This window comes from Stegodyphus dumicola, chromosome 2 (assembly GCF_044657685.1).
Source record: "Stegodyphus dumicola isolate Sdum_Otavi_A_Nest chromosome 2, ASM4465768v1".
Classification (NCBI taxonomy): domain Eukaryota; kingdom Metazoa; phylum Arthropoda; class Arachnida; order Araneae; family Eresidae; genus Stegodyphus; species Stegodyphus dumicola.
Window position 1 is genome coordinate 103,559,640 of NC_140769.1, and position 22,332 is coordinate 103,581,971.

A 22,332-nucleotide genomic window follows, 5' to 3' on the forward strand; every position below is an offset into this window, starting at 1 on the left:
AGTTCAAAAAATCTTCCCATTGTAAACATCAAGCCAATAGTTAATATTTCTAATGTTAGTCTTTCAGAAGAACAAGAGAGAATTCTAAAATATAATTTTAACTTCTCACAAACCTGTAAACCCTCGATTCCAAAGATTTTGGCTCCTATCGAAAAAGCTTTCAAGTTCAGTAAAGTTTCAGATTCACAGAAAGAAATGATTAGGCATCTTATCGCTCATAATGTGAAATTCAATAATAAACCTTTGAAACCAAATCTAACTGCGAGAGAAAGAGCTACAATGCGCGAGATTCATTCTAACCCGGATATTGTCATTTCAAAGGCCGACAAAGGTGGCCAGATAGTCGTCATGGATAAGAACACTTACATCGATTGTGTCACTAAACTCTAAAACGAAGGACCATATAATCCTATCCCTCAAGATCCTGCACCTTCGGACTTATCCAAAATAAAAACTGCGATCAAATCTTCGCAAATCATTTCAAGCAACTTAAAACATTCACTTATCCCATCTGTTGCGAATTGTGCCAGATTATATGCTCTTCCCAAAATTCATAAAAGTGGTATTTCTTTCCGCCCTATTGTATCAAATTTAGGTACCGCCTCGTATCCATTAGCTAAATATTTAGTTTCTAGATTTTCCACTCTATTAGACAATAACATTTACACCATAAAAAATTCAATAGAGTTTGTAAAAAAGGTTAAAAACATTTCTCCTCGTAATTTACTTATGGTTTCTTTTGATGTAAAATCATTATTCACCAATGTCCCAGTGGAGGGTGCATTAAGATGTCTAGAAACCAGACTTCGCGAATTTCATTTCTCTTGCATCGAAATTGATGAGCTAATTTCTCTCACTCAACTCTGTTTGAAACAAACACATTTTGTTTTCCAAAATAAATATTACAAGCAAACTGAGGGATTAGCCATGGGAAGCCCCCTCAGTCCCATCCTGGCTGATATCTACATGCATTATTATGAATCAAAATTGTTTGAAACTTTAAAATTCCCGGCATGGTTCCGCTACGTAGACGATACTTTTACCCTGTTTGAAGGTAATAAAGATGATTTGAATAAAGTTCTTTCAACAATGAATTCTATTGATCCTGCTATTCAGTTCACTTTTGAACTTGAGACTTGCAATTCTCTTCCGTTTCTCGACATTCTGGTCACACGTAACATATCCAACTTCAGTACTACAGTTTACCGTAAACCTTCATCGGTTTGCCTTCCACCACACTTTAAATCATGTCATCCGACTAAACAAAAGTTAGCTTCATTTTATTCCTATGTTTTCCGTGCTCTTCAAGTTTGCTCCTCCAAACTAGCCCTTGATGAAGAACTAAATTATTTAAAAGCAATAGCTATTGACAGGGGCTTTTCACCCAACATTATTAATCAAGCAGTTAAAAAATTCTCATCTCAACACACTAAAAGCCACACTCTTATTTTAGGAGATTATAAAAATTCTGTTTTCATTCCCTTCTTTCCATCAATTAGCTATAAAGTTGCACATATTTTGCAGAAATTTAACTTTCGGTTTATTTACTCTCCCATCAATAAAATTCCAACTTCTATACTCAAGGACCCCATTTCGGATATGAATTCCTGGGGTATTTATAGGATTCCTTGCCAGTGTGGTTTAATTTACATTGGCCAAACTAAGAGAGCCTTAAAATTTCGCGTCAAAGAACATGAGGCATATGTTAGAAAAAAGGAAACACAGAAGTCTTCTGTTGCTCAGCATTGTTGGTCCGAAAATCACACTTTCAATTTTCCTGCTGCCAAAATTATTCAAAAAACATCTTCCATTGGAGAACTGGATTTTCTAGAGGCATTTCACATTCATAAAAATCTTTCTGTTCTAGTTAACGATCCTAATTCCAATCCAAATTTGCCTTCGGCTTTTAGAGAAATTATGTTTTAGTTCTGGTTTTGCCAACAGATGGCGCCACTTGCTTATTCTTGTCCAGGCTTTCTTATCTTATCTAAACATTATTTCCTATCTTGTTCATTTGCGGTTTTGCAGCTGAAGATGATGGTTCGGTAAAACCATCGAAACTAGTCCTGTGAAAATTTTTTAAATATAACGCTGATTTTTGTTGTTTGACTTCTGAATTAGTATTTATTAGGCGTGTTATTGTGTCTTAATTAAGGTTTGTTCTTGTTAATTAAATACGTTTTATTTGTTTATTTATTTTTTTTTTTGTCTACAGGAATTTATTGCTGCTTTAAATTCAATAGCTTTCTTTTGAAGCCTAAAATCCACTAAAATTTTTTTAAAGTTTACATAAATGCAGATTATAATTTTAATGAAGAACAGCTTTTTATAAAAAATTGATATTTTTAGAAATAAACACTGCACAAAATTGCAGGAAATTCTCTCTCTCGTTTAGAGGTACATAATTTAAAAAATGTTGGATTGCCAAATCAATGTGAATAAAAAATTAAGAATACACAAGTCGACCTATATTTCGCAATGTACTGCTATTTTAAAGATTTCATGAAATTTTAAAATTTCGTTAGAAAATTCCATATTGGCTATTAAATTCATCAGAAAATCAAACTATCTCATATTTTACAATCTGTTTTGGTTCTTAGCTGATTCATTTAATTTTATCCATTTAACAGTAGATTAATACACACATATAAGAAAAATGAGAGTTTAAGGGTGGAAAATGTTTTTCCTTGTCAGTCATTTAAGCTTAAGATTTACGACATCGCATTTTCACTACAGCATGGCTTGAGAGACCGATTGTGTAACTTGCATGGGCACTGAGTTTGTATCTTAATACAGCTAATTTTTTACTAATGATAAATTTATTTTTATATAACCTGACCTTAAGATGCTGAAAACGTAAAATGTAGGCCATGTTTAAAAAAACACAGTTGTATAGGTTTAAAGACATAAAGGTTAAAGCATTACATATAACACGGATAGTAAATTTTTTTGTCCGAAACGGAAGAGTCATTTGAGATGGTTGCGAAAATATATGATAGACTTAAAACTGTAATAGATTCTTTTTGTCAAGTGATTTTAAATGATAGTAATGACTCCGAAACTCCATATCAAGTGCACTTCTGGCCCACCAATGGCCGAGCGGTAAAGTCGCTGAACACTGGTAGTTCGGTCCGAAGTTTGAATCTCGCGAACGGGCTGGCTGAATGGGCGTTTTCGTGGTTTTCCCCATGTGTAACGTGTATACGAGCCAGTTTCCCTTAGAAAGTCCTTCACGAAGGCATCGCTCCCCTTAGGCAAATAGCCCTAGTGTGCTTTGCCATAATTAAATAAACCAAATCAAACGCACTTATGAAATGTAATGTATAAGAATGAACTGAAGATTTGGTGCCACTTTGCATTTCACTGTACCACCTATTTCAAGAGCCATGATAGCTTGCTATACCTACACTTTTTTTAAGGTTATCTTGCTTAGATAACTATGGGCAACTGCAGCTAAGCTCTATAGCTGCAATTGCCCAAACATGCTTTGAACACGGGGCTTAACAGTATACGCTGGAATCTTTACTAGATAATTCTATATCATTTCCATCACTAATATTTTGTACCACAACAGAGGATTAATGATTTAGTTAATTGCATAACATATATATTACTCTACTTGTCAGTAGTCAAATACGGCCGTACTCTATATCATACAACTGAAACAACTATTCTTAGATACTGAGTCTACTAGCACTCAGCAAGGAAAAAAGTTCCTGCTCTTTCCAGTTCATGATCATGTCCCGAATTGGGCCAAACTCGTGTTGAAATCCGCAAATAGAATTCTCCAGATAAGACAAATATCAGGGGAGAAAGTATAGATGCACTTTGCATCTGGGTTGTAAACGCGGGTACTCACTGAATATACACTATGACCTCTTAAAATTGTTTACAAAATTAAAGTTCATGCGTAGGAACTTAAGAGTCACTCAGTTATACCGTTAGAGTAAAAGAAGTGGGCGGAAAGTTGGGGCAAACTCTTATCTTCCTCGAATATTTCGTATCTTAGAATGTTAGCAAAGTTGGCTGGGTTGCATTGAAGTGCTCTGTTAACGAACGTTTCGTTGAGGCGGGTAATAAAGTCTTTAATCGACCCCAGCCAGAGGTCCGCATGGAGGCTTCTATTACGTATAAACCAAGGGGCTCCCGTTATTATCCGACAAAACCTAGTTTTGCAAAACCTGGAGTTTTTCAGATCTTTGTCAGTGACATTAGCCCAAGCAGGTGAAGCGCACGTCATAATTGGTCGGAGACACTCTAAGTTCAGAGCAAGTTGTTCACTTTTTAAGAGAGGAAAAAGTTTAATAGTTACACCAAACGCTTTACCGCGCATCTTGGTCATGTGACCTGCCAAGGTAAAATTCTGGTGGAGCGTGATTCCAAGATATTGCACGTTATTTACTCTGAGAACCGGGGTGCCGAAAAGCTTAACAGTGCTTTTAATTTCATCTTTCTTGCGGTATCTCCTGATAAGTAGGATTTTGCGGCCTGGACACTAATCTTCCATTGGCTGCACCAACGTTCAGTGGTAGAGATCTTATACCGAAGCTCGTCTATAGCGTGATTAGATCGCCGAGCTTTGCAGATTATTTCTATGTGATCAGCGTAGCTGGCGAGGAGTGCATTAATGTTATCAGTAAAATATGGAAAGTCATTGACATAGAGTATATAAAATAAAAATGAGCCGCCTGGGGAGATCCAGTTTTATGAGCTCGTACAAGAATCCTCGGTGGCAGAAGCGGTCAAACGCTTTGGTCATGCCTAGCACTAGGATTGCGGTGTTCATCTTATTGTGAAGTGCTGAGGAGATAAACTTTGTGAGTTCTACATGCTGGGAGGTGAGGTGGAAAGACCTTTACGAATTCCGTGTTGATGGTGTGCTAGGCAACTGAGACAGTCAAGCATCTGATTGCAGATCAGTCGTTCCAGAATTTTATTCTAATATAACAGATTGATCGGTATATAGTTAAAGAGGTTGAATTGCGGTTTCCCAAGCTTGGAAATCAGGAACATATTCGCGTGCTTCCAAGCTTGCAGAAAATAATGAATTTGAAGACAAGCTTTAAGAATGCTAGTAAGCCTACAGATGGTATCGAATGGCAAATTCTTTAACATGTAGTTACCTATATCATCACATCCCTCAGATTTTCTGATTTGTAATTTTCTGAAGAATGCAATTCACCTCGTGTGGGGAAGCAAAGCAACGTTTCTGCTTAGTAGCAACCGAACAGTAAGAGGGCTGAAAGCTTAAAATTTGAACCCTGGTAAAGCTACTGACGAATGGGCTGGCTGCTTGAGAGCTTTCGTGGTCCCCCCCCCCATGTATCGAGGGAACACATTCCACAGTTTCCCTCAAACAGTTCTCCACAAAGTCATCTTTCTCCTTAGGCAGATAAAGCCAATGTACTTTGCTGTAATTAAATAATGCAGTTCAAGCAGCATACACTGCCGTACGACATGCATTATGTCCGTTAAGTATATGCCTCATTGCACAATGACCTTGTGAAAATAGATGTATTGTGTTTACAGTCCGTAGCTGAAAATATTAATGTGGGCAAGATATTATGCTCTGTTCTGGAGTTTTAAACATCTGCGAAAATGGCCACTTTGCACCTAATGTTTTTTATACTCATTGAGCCCCCTTAAAAATTTCTTGTCAACAGTTGTTTTCCCTTATAAGTACTAAAAATGGAGGTGTTATGGAGCCTTGTTACATCAAGCTAACTTTGATCAAGTTTCTGACGGAATCTGGGCCGTATATATATCACACGTTAAAAAATTGCGATGCTGTTACCCAGTTTAAGCACAGCAAAATATACCTAAGATGAATTGTTCCTGTTTCTTAATCTAACTATTTGACGACTGGTCTTTCGCATCGTTAAAAACAGTAAAGTTTACCGACATGTTTCCAAAGTGTGCACTTTACGTATTTAGAACGCATATAATAAACGATTTCAGTAAAAATATTAAGGACGTATCATTTTCTCAATAATATTCCGCAGAGTATCTTGTCATTTTACCTTTATCCGCAGTATCATAAGTGTTTATATTGTAGTTTTCACAGAAATACTGAAATTAATTTCGTCAAAGCCAATAACTGAGAGGATAAGACCGTTGAGCACTGGTCGTTCGACTCGCATTCAATAATAGGTGAACGAGTATGGGAGGTTTCATCGTTTGTAACCTGAATGCAAGTCAGGTTTGCCTCATGCCTCAGAAAGTTCTCCACGAAAGCATTCATTCTTTTAGGCAGATATCGGGAGCATAGTTTGCCATAATTGAAGAACTCCAACTAAATGTCGTTATAAAAAAAATCCAAATCCAGTCATTTAGTTAACAGGGACGGTTGTTTAAGACCAAGGGAAAAAAGAGGATATTCAAATACGCTCATATTTCAGCTCGACTTCCTTTTAATTCGGTAGATTATTCCTTTCAATTTACTTTTATTTCATGATAATTTATGAATCTATATGCTATGTCAAGTGAAATTTATAAATTTCACAGGTCAGATATGCAAGCCTTTTTCTCAGCTTTCTCTTCTGTTAAAAGGCCTTTTCTTAGTTGCTTACAGTACCAAAGTTCTTTTTTGGTTAGAAAAACTTGTTTTCGAAAACAATAACTGCGTTTTCTATTTTATGAAAAAATGAAATTCTAATTCTATAAAATGGATATTTTTCTATGAAAAAAATTTTTGGATCTTTATACTTGTGATCAGTTTTATGGATAGTGATCAAGTTCATTAGAAATGTATTATTTTATCAAAAAGAGCTTAGAAGTTCTGACACATAGCTATATTTTCCATTAAAACCATTTCCTAAACTTGCTAGAATATAAAATTTTAAAAACGGTGACAAAGTCAACATATCTTTTGTCATTGCTTGGTAAATGAATTACTTGAGATATTTCTAAAAATAGTAACAATTATATCAAGATGTCATGTATGGCTAATGAATGTTATTAATAAATAAATAGTTCTTGAGCATGTTTAGCAATTTTAACACATTTTAAAATATGCATGTCGTTTCTACAGTAAAGGTGAAGAATTGTTAAAGGATATTTTAGAAATAAAGAGTTTAGAAAGAAAGCAGAAGATTTTGCAATTGTTTTTGAAATTTTAATTGAAGTTGATTTAAACGACTGCAGTATTGCTCTAAAATAACTAACAAACGTTTCTCAGTTCCAGCATTAAATCGTAATTTATAATACGTAAAATAAGAACAAAAAAACAGGTGCTTTTTAATTAACTTGTAATAACAAAAATTCGCAGACAGTTTTAAACGGCTGCGTTTTGCAATTATAATTTGCTTTCACTTCATGTAATCATGCAAATTTCTTGTCAACAGTTGTCATGTCTTGTCATTCATTCATTATTTAGAGATAAAAGTTTTAAACCTATCAGATTATATAAAGCTATTTATTGTTTTACGAGAAGACAACTAAATTTAATTATCTGTATTTTTAATAAACATACAAAAATCGGAAAAATAAGTCCCTTGTCATTGAGAGCCCATCAGAAACCAAGCGCTGAACACTGGCCGCGTTTCAAATCCTGGCAAACGGGCTGGCCTGTATGGACATTTTCGTGGTTCTCCCCATGTTTTACGTATATACAAGCCCTTTTGGCAGATACCCTCGAGTGCTTTTCCATAATTGACTAAACCAAACTGTTGTCGCTCAGATAAAAGGAAAGCAAAAACTATATGAAAAATATACGAAAGCTCTGGGCTATTTTGGAAATTTAGTTCTTGCATGATTAGCAACTAGAGTTACTCACCATTTAGCAATTTTGAGCTAAGCGAATGAAGTTAATTGAAAAGAGCGACTAATAGTTACTGTAAATTCTAATGTGATTTTTAGACTAATATTTTAAAAGATGCCTGCCTTGTTAAGGGATTCAGTTTCTACAATTATATTCTATGTATTTCACCACACATTTTCATTAGTTTCACTAATAAAAATGTACAGTTAGTGAATAAAGTCTGCGTACATCAAGAAAAGTAATATAAAATCCAAATTTTAAGGTGCGAAAAGGGTAGTTTCTTAAAGTTTTATTTTTTAAATATTTAGTTTCAATAAGGGACTTTGAAATTATTTAACTGTAATATTTTCATATTTAATAATTTATGCACACTAATTTTTAAAAGATAAGTGGTCAGAAATCAAAGCCAACGCGAAGGAGGCGGGGGATTTCTTATCTAACTTTCAAATTTCAAACTTCAGAATGCAAAGAAGGTTACACTTTCAAGGTCATTGACTTCCGAAGCAAATTTCACGTTGATTGGAAGTTGCTATTTCTATTTTCTTTGACGAAAATGACAACCAATAAAGAAATTCCTTTAGTTACGAGACAACTCATTATCAAATTGAGAGATGGAGGTAAGACTCTTCGCTATATTGGTAAAACCATTTTCTAGTGTGCAAAGAGTAATTCAAAACTATCTTGACACTGGTAGTCTTGCTGTAAAACCAAGATGTGGGAGACCGAAGAAGCTAAAGCAGAGAGAAGGAAGAATTCTTTTACGAATTAAACAAAATCCTAAACTTTCTTCTGCAAGCATTGCAAAAGACATTTTTTTTAGCTAGCAACAAGGAAATTTCTTCTGAAACTGTACGAAAAGTGCTGCGAAAAGTTCGATTATCATGGACGCAAACCTAGGTCTAAGCCATACGTTTCCGAGACAAATAGAAAGAAAAGAATTGCTTTTGCCAAAACATATTTAAACTCTTCGCAGGACTTCTGGAACAATGTAATTTGGTCAGATGAAAGTAAATTTACAATATTTAAAGTTAATGGCCACCCTTTTATATGGAGAAAACCAGGAACAGAACTGAATCTGAGAAATTTAAATCCAACTGTCAAACATGGAGTTGGCGGTGTGATGGTATGGGGGTGTATGTCGTCGAAAGGAGTTGGAAATTTTCACATTATTGATAAAGTCATGGATAAGTAGGTTCATCTGGATATTCTGAAGAAAAATCTATGAGACAGTGCCCGAAATTTAAACCTTTCTAATACCTTTATTTTCCAACAAGACAACGACCCGAAACATACAGCTAAAATTGTGAAGGAATATCTCCTCTATCACACTCCAAGACAGTTGTGTACTCCTCCACAATCACCAGACCTCAATCCAATCGAACATTTGTGGGCAAAATTGGAGAAACGAATTCGAAAACACATTACGTCGCGAAATAAGCTAATTAGTAAATTGCAGGAAGAATGGGCGAAATTTACGTCGGATGACACTGAAAAACTAGTTCAGTCAATGCCCAGACGTCTGCAAGCTGTTTTGAAGAATAAAGGATATCCTACAAAATAGTGAAGTAATGTAAAAAACTTATTTTGCTTTATTTTTGAAAGTGTACGCAGATTTAGTGGAGAGAATTTCTGAGTTTTTTTGACAAAATTTATTTTTGAAAAATGTAGATACTATTACACTGATATTATTTACATTTTATTTAAGCTTACAATTTTAGCTAATAGAAGAAAAAAATGCAATGATTAAAATACATTTTTCTATGCTTTAAGTGTTTTTTTAATTTAAAATTTAGTCTGTACGCAGACTTTTGTGACTAACTGTATATTGTTTTGTATTTTATTTTATAGTTTTGCTTTGAATTTTTGTTCTTATTTCTTTGGCCTTGTTAATCTACACAATTTTTTACATAGCTACACCTTTTTGATATATAATTTTTGCAATGTTCCGGTTCTTACTTTTGAGTATTTAATATATATACGAGACGTATATACAGACTTTCTGTTGAAACTTGGATAATTATTTCTTTGTTTAGTTGCCTTTCATGAGGCATATGTTTGTAACATAACAATGTGATGTCAGAGGCTAACTGAAATTTAAATATCAGGAAAATTTAACCTTAAGAGGTATCAACAAAACTTAAATGAAAATCTCGATATCAGAAAACATTACGAAATGCATCGCTATAAACACCAAGAATTCATAGTGCCATAAATGTGGAATAGTCATAAGAGGGTGAAAATAGCATTCTCACGATAAAACTCAATAAAATGAAGGGAATTCAGATGTAAAATGTAGGTTGTAACAATAAATCACCTTGTAATTAATATAATGGGTAAATAATGAATGAAGTGATACTTTCTTGTAAAGTTTACGAATCTCTTCTTGAAAGTAAGATAACAAAAGTTCTTGGTAAAGAAAGATGACATTTCTTGTTAAATGCTAGCCAAGCTTCACCTTTGTTTTCTCTGTTCAGAGATTAAAGTTGGTGTGCGAATAAAAATATGTATACCAGTTCCATTATTCTGTTAACAATGGAAAACATTTAGGAACGATGGGAAAGAATATTCAAGCATTTTATTAACAATAATAACAGTTCCGTTATCCTTATTAACAATGGAAATCTGAAGTATCAAAAGAGTATAGGAACATTCAGATTGTCAGCAACTCTTACCGATCGGTTAACAATATGCCTGTACAACAAGCGAATTCTGTACAAAAAACTATGCAGATGCGCATGTGTATTTTGACACTGCTTTTGTGCCCTCACTGATGGCATGTTTGGCAAGTTCTCCTGGTAGCAGAAGCCTTACGGCCGTTTGAATCTCTCGACTGCTGATCGTGCTCCGCTTGTTATAGTTCGTCAAGCGACTTGCTTCGGCAGCCAGACGTTCAAATATATCATTTACGAAGTTATTCATTATAATCATAGCCTTGCTTGAAATACCAATATCCGGATGAACTTGCTTCAAAACTTTGTAAATATAGGTACTGAAAGAAAGAAAAAACGTGCAATGAAATAACTTTAGTAAATTCAACTAAATTTTAAAATTAAGCTTAGAATATAGTTTATGTACAAATAATTCCTTTTAACCGCTCATGTGAGCTTTGATCTACAAAGGGTTAAGCATTGTAAGTTATTTTTCAAAGGCTCTAAAAGTAGGAAAAATATTTGTTGCAAATATGCATAAACTGAATCCTATTTTAACTAATTAGTACTTAATGCAGGTTTTATCTGCTCTGAAACACACACTAAAGAGCAACATTTAAGGATAATCGATGAGGGTCCACCAGTGGCTGAGCGTATAAGATGGCTGAATACCTATAGTTTGGGCAGAGCTGAAATTTCTTCGAAAGGGCACGTTACATGAGCATGCTTTTGCATAATGAGAGTTCTGAAGAGAACGTTTCTAAGCAAACTGCTTCACATTGCTGTGATGTAAGAGTTGATACTTGAGTCAGTTTCTTTTAGAAAGCCGCTCTAGGAAGTTATTAATCCCTTTAGGCAGTTAGCTGTAGTATTCTATGCCGTAATTTAATGAATTCAATCCAAATCTTGAAAGGAAATGTACGTAGCATCTACGAAATACAGAAGTTTGTATAGCATCGAATCGAATGTTACACGAACAACGATTATTTAGTGGATAGTGGAGGTAAACACACCGAGAGCTATTTGCCAGAGAGGAATATATTCGTACAAGGCTTTCTAATGTAATTTCATATTCATGCAACACATGACAAAATTACATTTAGAACTAAATAACTGAATGGTATTAGTAAAAGAAACCTACGTGTTCGCTATTTAGCTGCCTGTAATTTACTGTACCACAAGATTAGCAATATATTCTACGAAAAATTAAGAATCACGTTTACTGTTGTAAATTAAATTCGAAAAATAAAACTTTAATTAGAAACATTTGTCAAATGCCAGTTACATTGGCCGTTAGGCCATTAAACTCCTTGCTTGCCAATAGCGCTGAAATCTACAAGAAAAATCTGTCAGTGCTTTATACTCGTCCAAATGTTCCGCCGCCCACTATCACATAAAACACACAACGGCGAATCAGCTAGTCCAATGCGAAATAAACGATTCTGTAGACAGTCATGTCCCGTCAATAGTCTAAAAGATGCAAGCGCAACTGTTCGCGGGTGGTCAGGAACAAAAGCTGGGTTTGATGAAAAACACTCCAAGGCTTGCCCTCACTAGCCCGAGTGGCAAAATCTCTAAAAGAAATTAGAAATATAGATAAATCATAATTTCGTTCCGAATAAATAACTTCAGACCCTATTTGATTAAATTCCATACTCAGCACTTGCTGGTTTTCAAGCCCCCAACCAGTGGCCGAGTGAGTATGAACGCTGAGAATTAAACCGAGGGTTCAAACCCAGGTGAATGTAATATTCTAATCATTTCTGCATATTCTGCGCTGTATTTTCTCATCGGTAACGTGAATAAGTATTGGGTTTCTTTGTAAAGTCTTCTGTGAAAATATCATGTCCCCTAGGCATCCCGTCATTGCGTGGTTTGCCGCATTGGAATAATCTAACGTAACCTTTTTTTGTGCCTCACACAAATCAAAAGCGTTCACTTTTCTATTTAAGACAAAGTTTCCAGTTTTGTATATCGACATTTCTGACAAAATACTCTGAATATTTGAAAGAATTAAAATGAATTTTTTTCAGGTGAGAGCGAGCCATTGGGGGGGGGGGGGCTAAATTTTTAAAAGCTTTAGCTTTGTGCTTAAGCAGTTTATCTTACAGAAACCAAATCACCACGTGTTTCTCGGCCATCCGTGCATAGTATAACTAAAGATCGAATGAAGGCAAAGTGAATAAAGTCACAAACACCAGGAGATAGACATGAATAGGTTATCTGGATGGGCGTTTTCTCGTGTAAAACGTGAATAGAAACATTTTTCTTTGAAAGCTCCCAAGGAAACACTTATTCCCTTAGCTAGTCCTCTCGTATTAAATAGCTTAAATAAGAAACATGGTTTAAATTACGCTCACTATATACTGATTCATAGGTTCCTCATCTCTAAAGTTCGATATATATAATGTTTGCCTTTATTATGAAAAAAATTATTAATCGATACAAAAGTTCTACTATAAAGTTGCCGTTATGACAGTTTCTCAATAAATTTGATCAAAAAAACGCTTACGGATAATTTTCATGTACCATGCTTAATGAGTATTCAGTAAAATAAACAAAAAGCTACATTAAAAAGCAAATAAAAATTAAAATTTTATTATAATTATGTTTTGTAGACGTATCTCATTTGATTTAAATAGACAAGAGTCTTGCATTTAGGCACACTTCACATTAAGAAGACACTTTAATGTGATCTCCCAAAAAGGTACTGAGTTTTGGTGGGTTTTTAATTATGGCAAAACATTTGAAGTCTATCTACGAGTATCTAACGGAAAGGAGGGGCCGAGTGGTAAACTCTGATTATTATTAGTTCAGTCCGGGGTTCGAATCCTGGCAAACGTGATGGTTGCATGCGCGTTTTCGTGATTACCCCCCCCCCCATGTGTAACGTGTATACGAGACAGTGTTTTAGCAAGATCCTCCACGAAGGCCTACCTGTCATTAGGCAGATAGCCCTCGAGAGCTTTGCTTTAATCTAACAAAAAAGGTAAAGGGAGTATTACGCATTGTTAGAAAGAGTCTCATTTTCTTTGCTTTTAAGAAATTAGCACTTTTAATTAAAACCTAGCTAATTATTTCACTTGCTTCAGCTAAAAGATCAAGATTGTAAAAGGATTATTAGACTCATGTGGGTACAAACTAAATTGATATTTTTGTGAGGCTGTGTCTGGTAATCAGTGCAGAAATTTATAACTATTTAAGCAAATATATTTTGAATAAAAATCCAAGGATCTCCATGTTACTGTATAAAATAATTTGCATTTGAAGAACCATTAAACTTTTAAGGACATGACTCTTAGAAATGAACGACTCGATGAAACTCGTAGATATAACATTAAAGGAAAGCAGACAGTAATTCTTCGTTTATAAAAATGATCGATTTTGGAAATTACTTATGGCAACATTTAAAAAGGCCTTTGCATGTTATGTCTTAGTTCGTAAGTTCTAATCTTGTCGGGCAAGATTTGAGAATCAAAATACCGCAGAATATTTAAATGTAAAATAAAATCAAATTGACTTAATTATCGAATGAGAAGAAGAAACTGATTATAAAATAAGGAAATGAAGGAGAAACGAAACCAAAACAAAATACCTTGAACAATTAAATATTTAGTTTCGCAAATGTGCTTCTAGGTGAAAGTAGACCGCTACATATTTCTGCAATTTCTTTTTTTTATGAAACTCATAAAAACCAGGGCTCACCAGCGGCCGAGCGCTAAAGACACTGAACACTAGAAATTCGGTTCAGGATTCGAACGCCGATAAAGGGACTCGCCTGTAGGAGCGTTTTCGTGGTTCCCCCCCTCATGTGTAACGTGTATATGACCAAGTTTCCGTTAGCAATTCCTCCTCGAAAGCTTTGTTGTAATCAAATAAACTATAAAAACCAGCACTTTTAGAGATACGGATTATGAAATTACACATATGGACCTTAATGAGTTAGTTAGCAAAATTAGGTCTCCCAGAACACATAACGAGTCGTGAACGGTCAAGAAAGTATGGAGATTATCGTCTCTTGTACTACATGTATGCCACTGAGATGGAAAGCGACGAGAGACTAACGTCAGGCCGCAAAAGAAAACAAGCAAACATCGGGAATCAAAACTAGGTTACAAAGTTGAGGTCTAAGCTTGCGAGTTGGAAGTGGTCTGATCAACTTATCTGCGCACTTTCAGAGAATGTTCGCAAACATTCTTATGCTGAAGGCAGAAGAAGTAGACAGTTCTGCAGGAAAAATTCTCAGTAAAGCTAGCATAAATGAAAGTACAGTTTCGATTTCACTTTCTCGGTTAAAATATACACTACACTATTATTAAACTTGCGAAAATGAAAGTGTTTTTCCTAATCGATGCAAGGAGAAAGAACATCATTATAAAACCTGAAATTATTCATTTGCAAACAAAGAGTACATTCCGATGATCAGAACCCTCGTATCCAACATTCGGCAGAGTTGCCGTGTTTTTGGTGTATTTTCAAGTACACATGCAAGAATAGCCAACCCAAGCAAGCGCATATTATGTACGTGTTTGTACCGAACATACATATTTTAGGCTTGAAATATAACCGTCGCTTCTGTGAATATTTTGCACCAAGTTTAAAAGTGTAATTATCTACCATAAAAATTTCTTAATCCTAATAAAACGATTTTTTTAATTATTTATGAACAGAATCGTACAGTTGGGGAAAATGTTTGCCCAAGTCAATGAAAATGCGAATAATCAGAATATACTAAAGAAAAGAAATTACTAAGACCATTTAACTAGATTTTTGATTAGGAGGTATATTATCGATGTATAATAGTTAAAACAATTATTTTAGCGCACAAAAAAGACTTTCAAAAAATTCGCAGAGAGGTGGTGGGGTAAGTAGCAGAAATTCGAGAAACCAAGCGTGGGCTGGAATTTATACTTAAACATTTCGATGTCGAAAATTCGCACACACGACTCGGGAAAGCGGATGTTTATTTGAAACAAATCTAACACTAGATAACCATCAAGTACTTAAAACGTTGTATAATGCATATTTTAACTGAAATTTGCTTTTATAAACCAATCAGTCATTCTATAAATACTCATCACCATTTAGTTAGAACAACATTACTATTTAATATTTATCTTAATATAAAATCTAAAAGCTTTCAGATTTTTTTTTTAAATCCTTAACTTCAGATTATTTATTATTTCTCAGAAGGTGACGCTGTACAAATTAGATTAGGATGTTTTCATAACGGCTTATTAAAAGAAAATATTTTCAGCAAATTATTTATTCTCACCAAATAATAAGCTAAGTAAATTTTATTAAAGGGACGCATTTGTGAATATTTAACATCAAATGCAGAAAAAAGTAATAGATTTCTGTACTCATGCTGAATGTTTATGAATAAATAAAATTCCTTTCTATCTAACGGAGTAACTTTTTTATTTAAACATGATTGAAGCTCGGTTTTAATTTGCTCCATTAGTAATATTATAAAGTAAAGCTGAAGAAAACTTAAAATTTTAAATAAAAATTTAAGATTCCTGTCACCTTACCTGTAAGATTCTTTTCTTTTGTTCCTCCTAATTTTCTTGGTTTGGGTGACAGTATGATCATACTTCTTCGAAATCCTAGGTTTCTTTTCGCTTTTGGTACTTGAAACGGCAGACATTTTCACATAACTTGGAAGAACACCGCAAAACTCTTTAAATGTAATTCATCATGCTGGAAGCACTAAAATTTAGCCAATGAACACCCGTAACGTTAAACTGAATACAATTTGAATAAAAAGGCTTGAAATACTGAGCAAAGCGTAATGTAAATGCAACTTGGGCGTATTTTAATAGTTTAATATTATTCACAAGACGGGAAAAGAACATTTCATTGGCTTAGGTCTACAAACGTCACATTACGTTGAATATTTCCTGCTTCTTTCTCTGATGCCTTTGAAAGATTTCTCGAACCACCAGTGTCAGACCATTTGCCCCCCCCCCTCCTCTATGGCGGGCCCAAACCGTCCACAGACTTTGGCCACTACAAAGGTGGTAGCCAGAAGGTTGGCCACTTTATTATGGAGGCACCCAATAGGTGGGCCACCTTTGCCTCATATGGGGGGACGGACAAATACAACTATGCCTTCTCCAAGATTCTAAATCGGGCCCTTTGGTACCACATCGACTCCCCTAACCACTATACCGTCTAGGCGGCCGATAAAAGAGTTTGTTTCTCAGCCTGCGCTTGTTATTGTCTTGTTCACAGTACATGGAATAATGTCTGCCAGAGAATACTCCGAAAAGAGGTTGGGCTTCTATTTTTCAGCCCCCAATTTTGAGGTAGAGCACTCTTGGGGGATTCGGGGGTCTCTCATCCCTCTCCTACCAATCCATACGAGAGAACTTTCGGCTCGCCGCATATTTAGAGCGGTGCTATGTCAATGTATAGTGCCGCACCGACACTATACATTTACAAACCTCCATATCTTCTCCGGGATTCGAACCGGGCCTTTCGGTACCGTAGTAGGCTCCCCTATCCACCATACTGTCTGGGAGACAGCCTGGTTTTTCATGTGTTAGTATAAAAGAACTGCAGCTGTGAATGGTTAGCAAAGGTTGACTGCTTGTCCGAAATCAAGAGATGGGTCTCGAATGTCTTTGTTGTTTTCGTATGTCTGTTCCCTTTCTTATGGGCTTAGTGAGCTGTGCAATGTTCTCCATGATTAAATACTAAATGACTGATGGATTCGCTCATTCTAACCAAATGTTTGAGAAGCAAATGTCCGCCATTTGAAAGGAAAGCATGAAAAATTACAGTCATTGCACAAACGTTTTACGATTATTAATATTTTCAAATTTCCGTTTTTAATATTTTCGAATCTAATATCTTATCTTTCGAATTTAATATCTGTCATTTAAAAACTGGAAATGAAAAATTTTTAACATGAAAACTTTTTATTAACATATATCTCCGTGTATCTATCTATTTTAGAGAATGAAATGAATGAAACTGAATATATTTAGGAAATAAGTACTCGCAAATAAAATCTGTTAGTGAGGGATTTTTACATTTTACTTCTGAATTTATTCAAATACAAATTTCCTGAATACTGTTTAATACATGCATGCAGCAAAATCGTAAAAGAATCTGAATTTTTCAGAATTTGCAGATGTTTTCGTGTTGAAAGTAAAACTGAATGATTAAACTTCTATTATACTATTCACCGTTTAGTTTGTTGTATTTTTTCAGACAAACTTAAAGAAACTAAAAACTAATTAAGGAAGAGCACAAAATAGATGCTTTTGCTATCGTAAACCTTATGTAAAATAAGAAACCTTTTAAGAAGCATGGTTGAAATAATAGCCGGTACGTTTTTCTGACTTTGAGGGCCAATGGTGACAGTTCGTAGGGGTAACATCTAAAGACACTTTCACCATAGCCTTACTCGTAGTAGCTAAAGGGACTATTTAAGATTCATACGGAGTAGTATCGCATGCTTATTCACAAAGCCTAGAGATCGTTTCTGCTGCTGTTTGCGCCGATTGGTTAAAACGGGAAACGTAGGGTTACAGAATCTAGTGCTTGGCGACTTTTGGTTCATCGTCTTCACAATTTGTATATGAGCGTCGTGTACGAAAAGGTGTGCATAACCTACCGGAGAAACGGCAGCTCAGCGATAACGAGGGCGAGAAAATTTCTCAGACTTCTAGGTCGCCGGTTCTATCCCTGCTCGTAGCTTTGATTAACTCTGTTCTGCACGGATTTATTTTTATTTTAACTTTATTGAATGACTTTGTCATTATTTGTCTTTTCGCCTTCGGGTGCGGTGTTAAAAATTAAACGCCTTTATTTTTTCTATTTTTGTTAATGTTAATTTTACTTATTTTTATTTACTGTTTTGTACTCTTCGTAGCAGATACCAGTAGCAAGATTACGATCCAAAATCCCGAAAAGCGTTTCAATAGAAATAGCGCATGATGGAATAAAATACAATTTTAGTTATACTTACTCATAATTTATATAAAAAGAATAGGTATCCTACGCCCTTAAATGTTTACTGAATGTTTTCATTTGGTTAATTTTTTAATATTCCTTTATTTGTATAAATTAATGCCCTATGGAAATTTACACAACAGACTCTTTCTAGCAGAAATGACGAAAAAGTGCATATGCTACCTCCATGTACACAACTTTTTCTTCTAAAACAGTTACGTACTTTTAAAAGTTTAAATTCAAATACAAATAAACTATTAATAAGATCAGTAGGTTACTTAAAATATATTCCACACAATTGCTCTAAGCTTTCATTCATAAACTAAAAAAAATATCGAATGAAATAAATGCTGTTAAGGCGATAACTCGCCATTCCAAATATGACCGCCAAGCAGATGTTTCCTCCAATGAGAGCAGCCCGTAGAGAAATGGTCTGTAGGCTTTGTGAATATGCGTATGGCATTTACTTGTCGTTGATAATAACAACCATTAAATGGCCTACGCAGAACACCGTTGCTAGGAAAGCAGATCTCGTTTCATCATCGAATGTCTGCATAGTCATGTTATTATAGAGACGAGTCAGAAAGCAATTGCAAATTCATGTAACACTTTTTCTTTAGAGTAAGTATGAATTACTGAACATTTTAATTTCCTACGTGATTTTCCCCTCTTCTGAAAGGTCCACTAGTTTCTTTATTCGGTTTCCAAAGCCAGTTTCTCAGAGACATGTTGTTTTTGTTGTGACTTATCTCACTTGTCTGACAGTGACATCAGAATAAGCAAACGAAATTCAGCGTGGCAAGAAGTGGCATATGGTGCTCAAGACAAAAGACAGATTGCGCCTGTCTTTAACGCAATCTGTCTTTGGTCTTGAGCACCATATAAGTGACAGTACATCCCCTCTCTTCTCCTACCACCAATCTCTCGACAGGACATTCGGCTCACCGCATATTTAGAATGCCCACATGAACCACGAACACTATGCATTTACAAATATCCACGCCTTCTCCGAGATTCGAACCTGGGTCCTTTGGTACCGCAGTAGGCTTCTCTAACCGCTATACCATCTGGGCGGCTCGCACAAACATTATGCAGCACAGTAAGCGGAATGGGAACCACACTGCCGAAACTTTGCAGTACCTCAAATCATTATGCACTCTCTCTGCTCTGAACTCCGTGAGGAGAAAAGGTTTACTTTTACGTTTAAGCTGATATTATGCACTACCCCTTCTGAAAATATATATCTGAATTTTTAGCCAGTTCTAAGAATTTTGTTTAAAGATTTTATGTCTAAAAGATATGCCTTTTGAATGAAGTTTTTGTGAGGAGTACTGACAGCTGATCATTGATAAAAGTTGATTTTAAAAGTTGATGATTTTGTTAGTTACTCTTGTTCTACTAATTTGTAAACATTTCTTTCAGTAACTGTGTTTACTTCCTACTGAAATGGAATGCAGTGATAAATTTACACAGCTTTTATTTTCTCTGTCTACTAATGAATGAAACTGAATGAAACTTTTCTCCTTTGTTCGTGCAGCTTTGAAGAGAAGAGTCCATAGCAATGGATTTTTGAATTTGACAATTGCTTTCATACGATGTGCACTTTTAAGAACACCAAATAATGAGTTTCCTTTGTACTTCTATCGTATTTTTAAATTCCTACTATTAGCTCACACTCTCCCTTATCTTGTTCAAATTTTCAATCGTTAATAAAATACTATTATCGTTAATAAAATATTATTATTTATCCACTCAAGTTCAAATACATTTTTTAAACTTGCAGTGGATGACACTTGATGTTAATGCAGTTTTTTTTTAATTTAAAAAAATTAAAAATTTTTAACATGTGAAATTTTAATATGTCACATGTTAATATGTTTAATATGTCACATATTAAAAATAAAAATTTTTTAAATTTTTAATTAAAATTATTTTTATCTGTATTTAAATTTTTTAAAAAATATTTAACAAATTTTTCTTTTTTGATTTAAGTAGGAAATAAATTAATTTTTTTTGTATTACCTGTTTATAAAAAAAAATTAAATAACAAATAATTTTTGACTCTAAAATTCGGTCACGGATTCTGAGGAGTACACACTTTCAGGCTTAAGAATCTCTAGTCTATAGAACTGTTCTCATTGATACCAACTACTCAATTAGACGCTGAAGAGCTCTGTATGGATAGTCATTGAAAATTTTCTCTTGCGAGCGGGTTACAATAGCCGGCCTTCTCCTTTTTAGAGTTGCAACGTATTTTAAAAATTAACTTTACTTTCTTATTCCCTTAATTCATTTGATTTAAACGTTTTCAGGCTGACATATTCAACACGCCTTGGCTTGGAAACGATGAAAGAAAATAAGAGGGTATAAACGAAATAAAACCAGTGATCATTAGAGGAAAACGTGATTTCCTTCTCTGCGTCTGTGAAACTATGTTTTAAGGCATGACAGGCTGAGGAAACGTGTCATTTTAACGAAAGAATCTCGGAAATCTTGTTTAATTTTTATTGTATTAAAAATACACAGAAATTTAGAATTTAGTGTGTTGAAACTCGTTCGCCCTGATATAGAATTCACGAAGAATTTAGGCATAATAAATACACGTAAGGGTAGCCATCATTAGCGACTGAGGCTTAGAAAGTAAATTCCATTGCAATTTATTCTACTGATTCGAAATATAGTCTAAGTCTAACAGATTCACCATAGTCAAGAGGAAGAGATGCCTGTCATTGACTAAGACCCTGAATTCCTTTTGGCAGCAAAAAGATTTTTATTACCTCTTGCTAAAGATATTTACAAACAATTTTCTCCAAGATTCGAATTCGAGCTTTTTGATATGGCAATCGATTTCTCTAAACCAGCATACCTGACAGGGGGAAATTTTACTCTCCATGCACAATACTTAGTGTTCACTTCTTGTTTAGGTCAATATTAATGGAAACTGCGTAAATTATTAGCAGCACAGTTAAACACTTAGATTATATTATTCAAATTAACTCCTTTCATGCAAGTGAAAATCTACAAACAGATCGAATATAAATAGATCAATATATTCATAAATATATAAATTCATAAATAGATCGAATATATTCGGACAATGGAAAATATTGCCTAAGAATTGCACAAAATTCTCGGAAAATATTATTATGCGATCGCATAAAAATGATTTGTATTCCAGCACGTTTTCTCGTAAAATTTCGAATTCAAAATAGCAACCATACACTTGTAAATCGCCATTAAATACTTAAAAAAATTTGCTGCCAGAGATAAAGTTCATTAAATGTACAAAATGTGAATTGACGAATTAAAAAGGAGTCAGAGAAAACTGTTTTTAATTATCAATTAATCTTATCCTTGTTGATTTATAACCGAGATTTTAAATAAATTACTCCTAAAAGCGTTAAATTAGGCGGAACTCTAATGATAAAAAGGTTCATACTCGTTTCGGGATGATCACGTAATTTCCTTTCGAGTAACAAAATAAATTATTTTACGTAGTTTTAATAATGATGTGAAAAACACAAACATATTTAAAGTCAATTAAGTATTTTTTTAACTAAGCAGACAATTAAAAGAAAATCGCAATTCACTTGTGATGAATTAACGAAATTTAGTTATAAACTGAAGTCGATGAAAACCCAAGAAAGCGCAGAAATTTAAATTATAAGATAATTAGAATATTTAAAAAAACTCACTGGATAAAAGTTTCGTTTTTGTTTATGCCTCAGTCTTAATATTATTTAAAACTTTTAAGACATTTTTATTTATGTTCTTTAGTAACAAAAACCTTCAGTTCAAAATACCTGGGTTTCAATGGAGATATCCATTAAAGCCCAGATTAATATATATGCTTAATCAAGATAAAAATATTACATAGCCCTAAAATTGAATAAAAGTTTATAGAGAAAACGAAAACGGGATATCAGCTAATTAAGGAAAACAGAAAATAATGCCACGTGA

General features: G+C 34.3%; 1 protein-coding gene across 1 annotated transcript; it reads right to left on the reverse strand.

Moving 5' to 3' along the window:
* Window positions 1–10,317: 10,317 nt before the first annotated feature.
* LOC118183643 (histone H2B-like) lies at window positions 10,318–16,099 on the reverse strand. The gene is made up of 2 exons (XM_035353238.2): window positions 15,942–16,099; window positions 10,318–10,748 (listed from the first exon to the last, which is right to left on the reverse strand). The coding sequence occupies exons 1-2, from the start codon at window positions 16,055–16,057 to the stop codon at window positions 10,481–10,483; spliced, it is 384 nt and encodes a 127-aa protein (XP_035209129.1). The 5' UTR covers window positions 16,058–16,099; the 3' UTR covers window positions 10,318–10,480.
* Window positions 16,100–22,332: the final 6,233 nt, after the last annotated feature.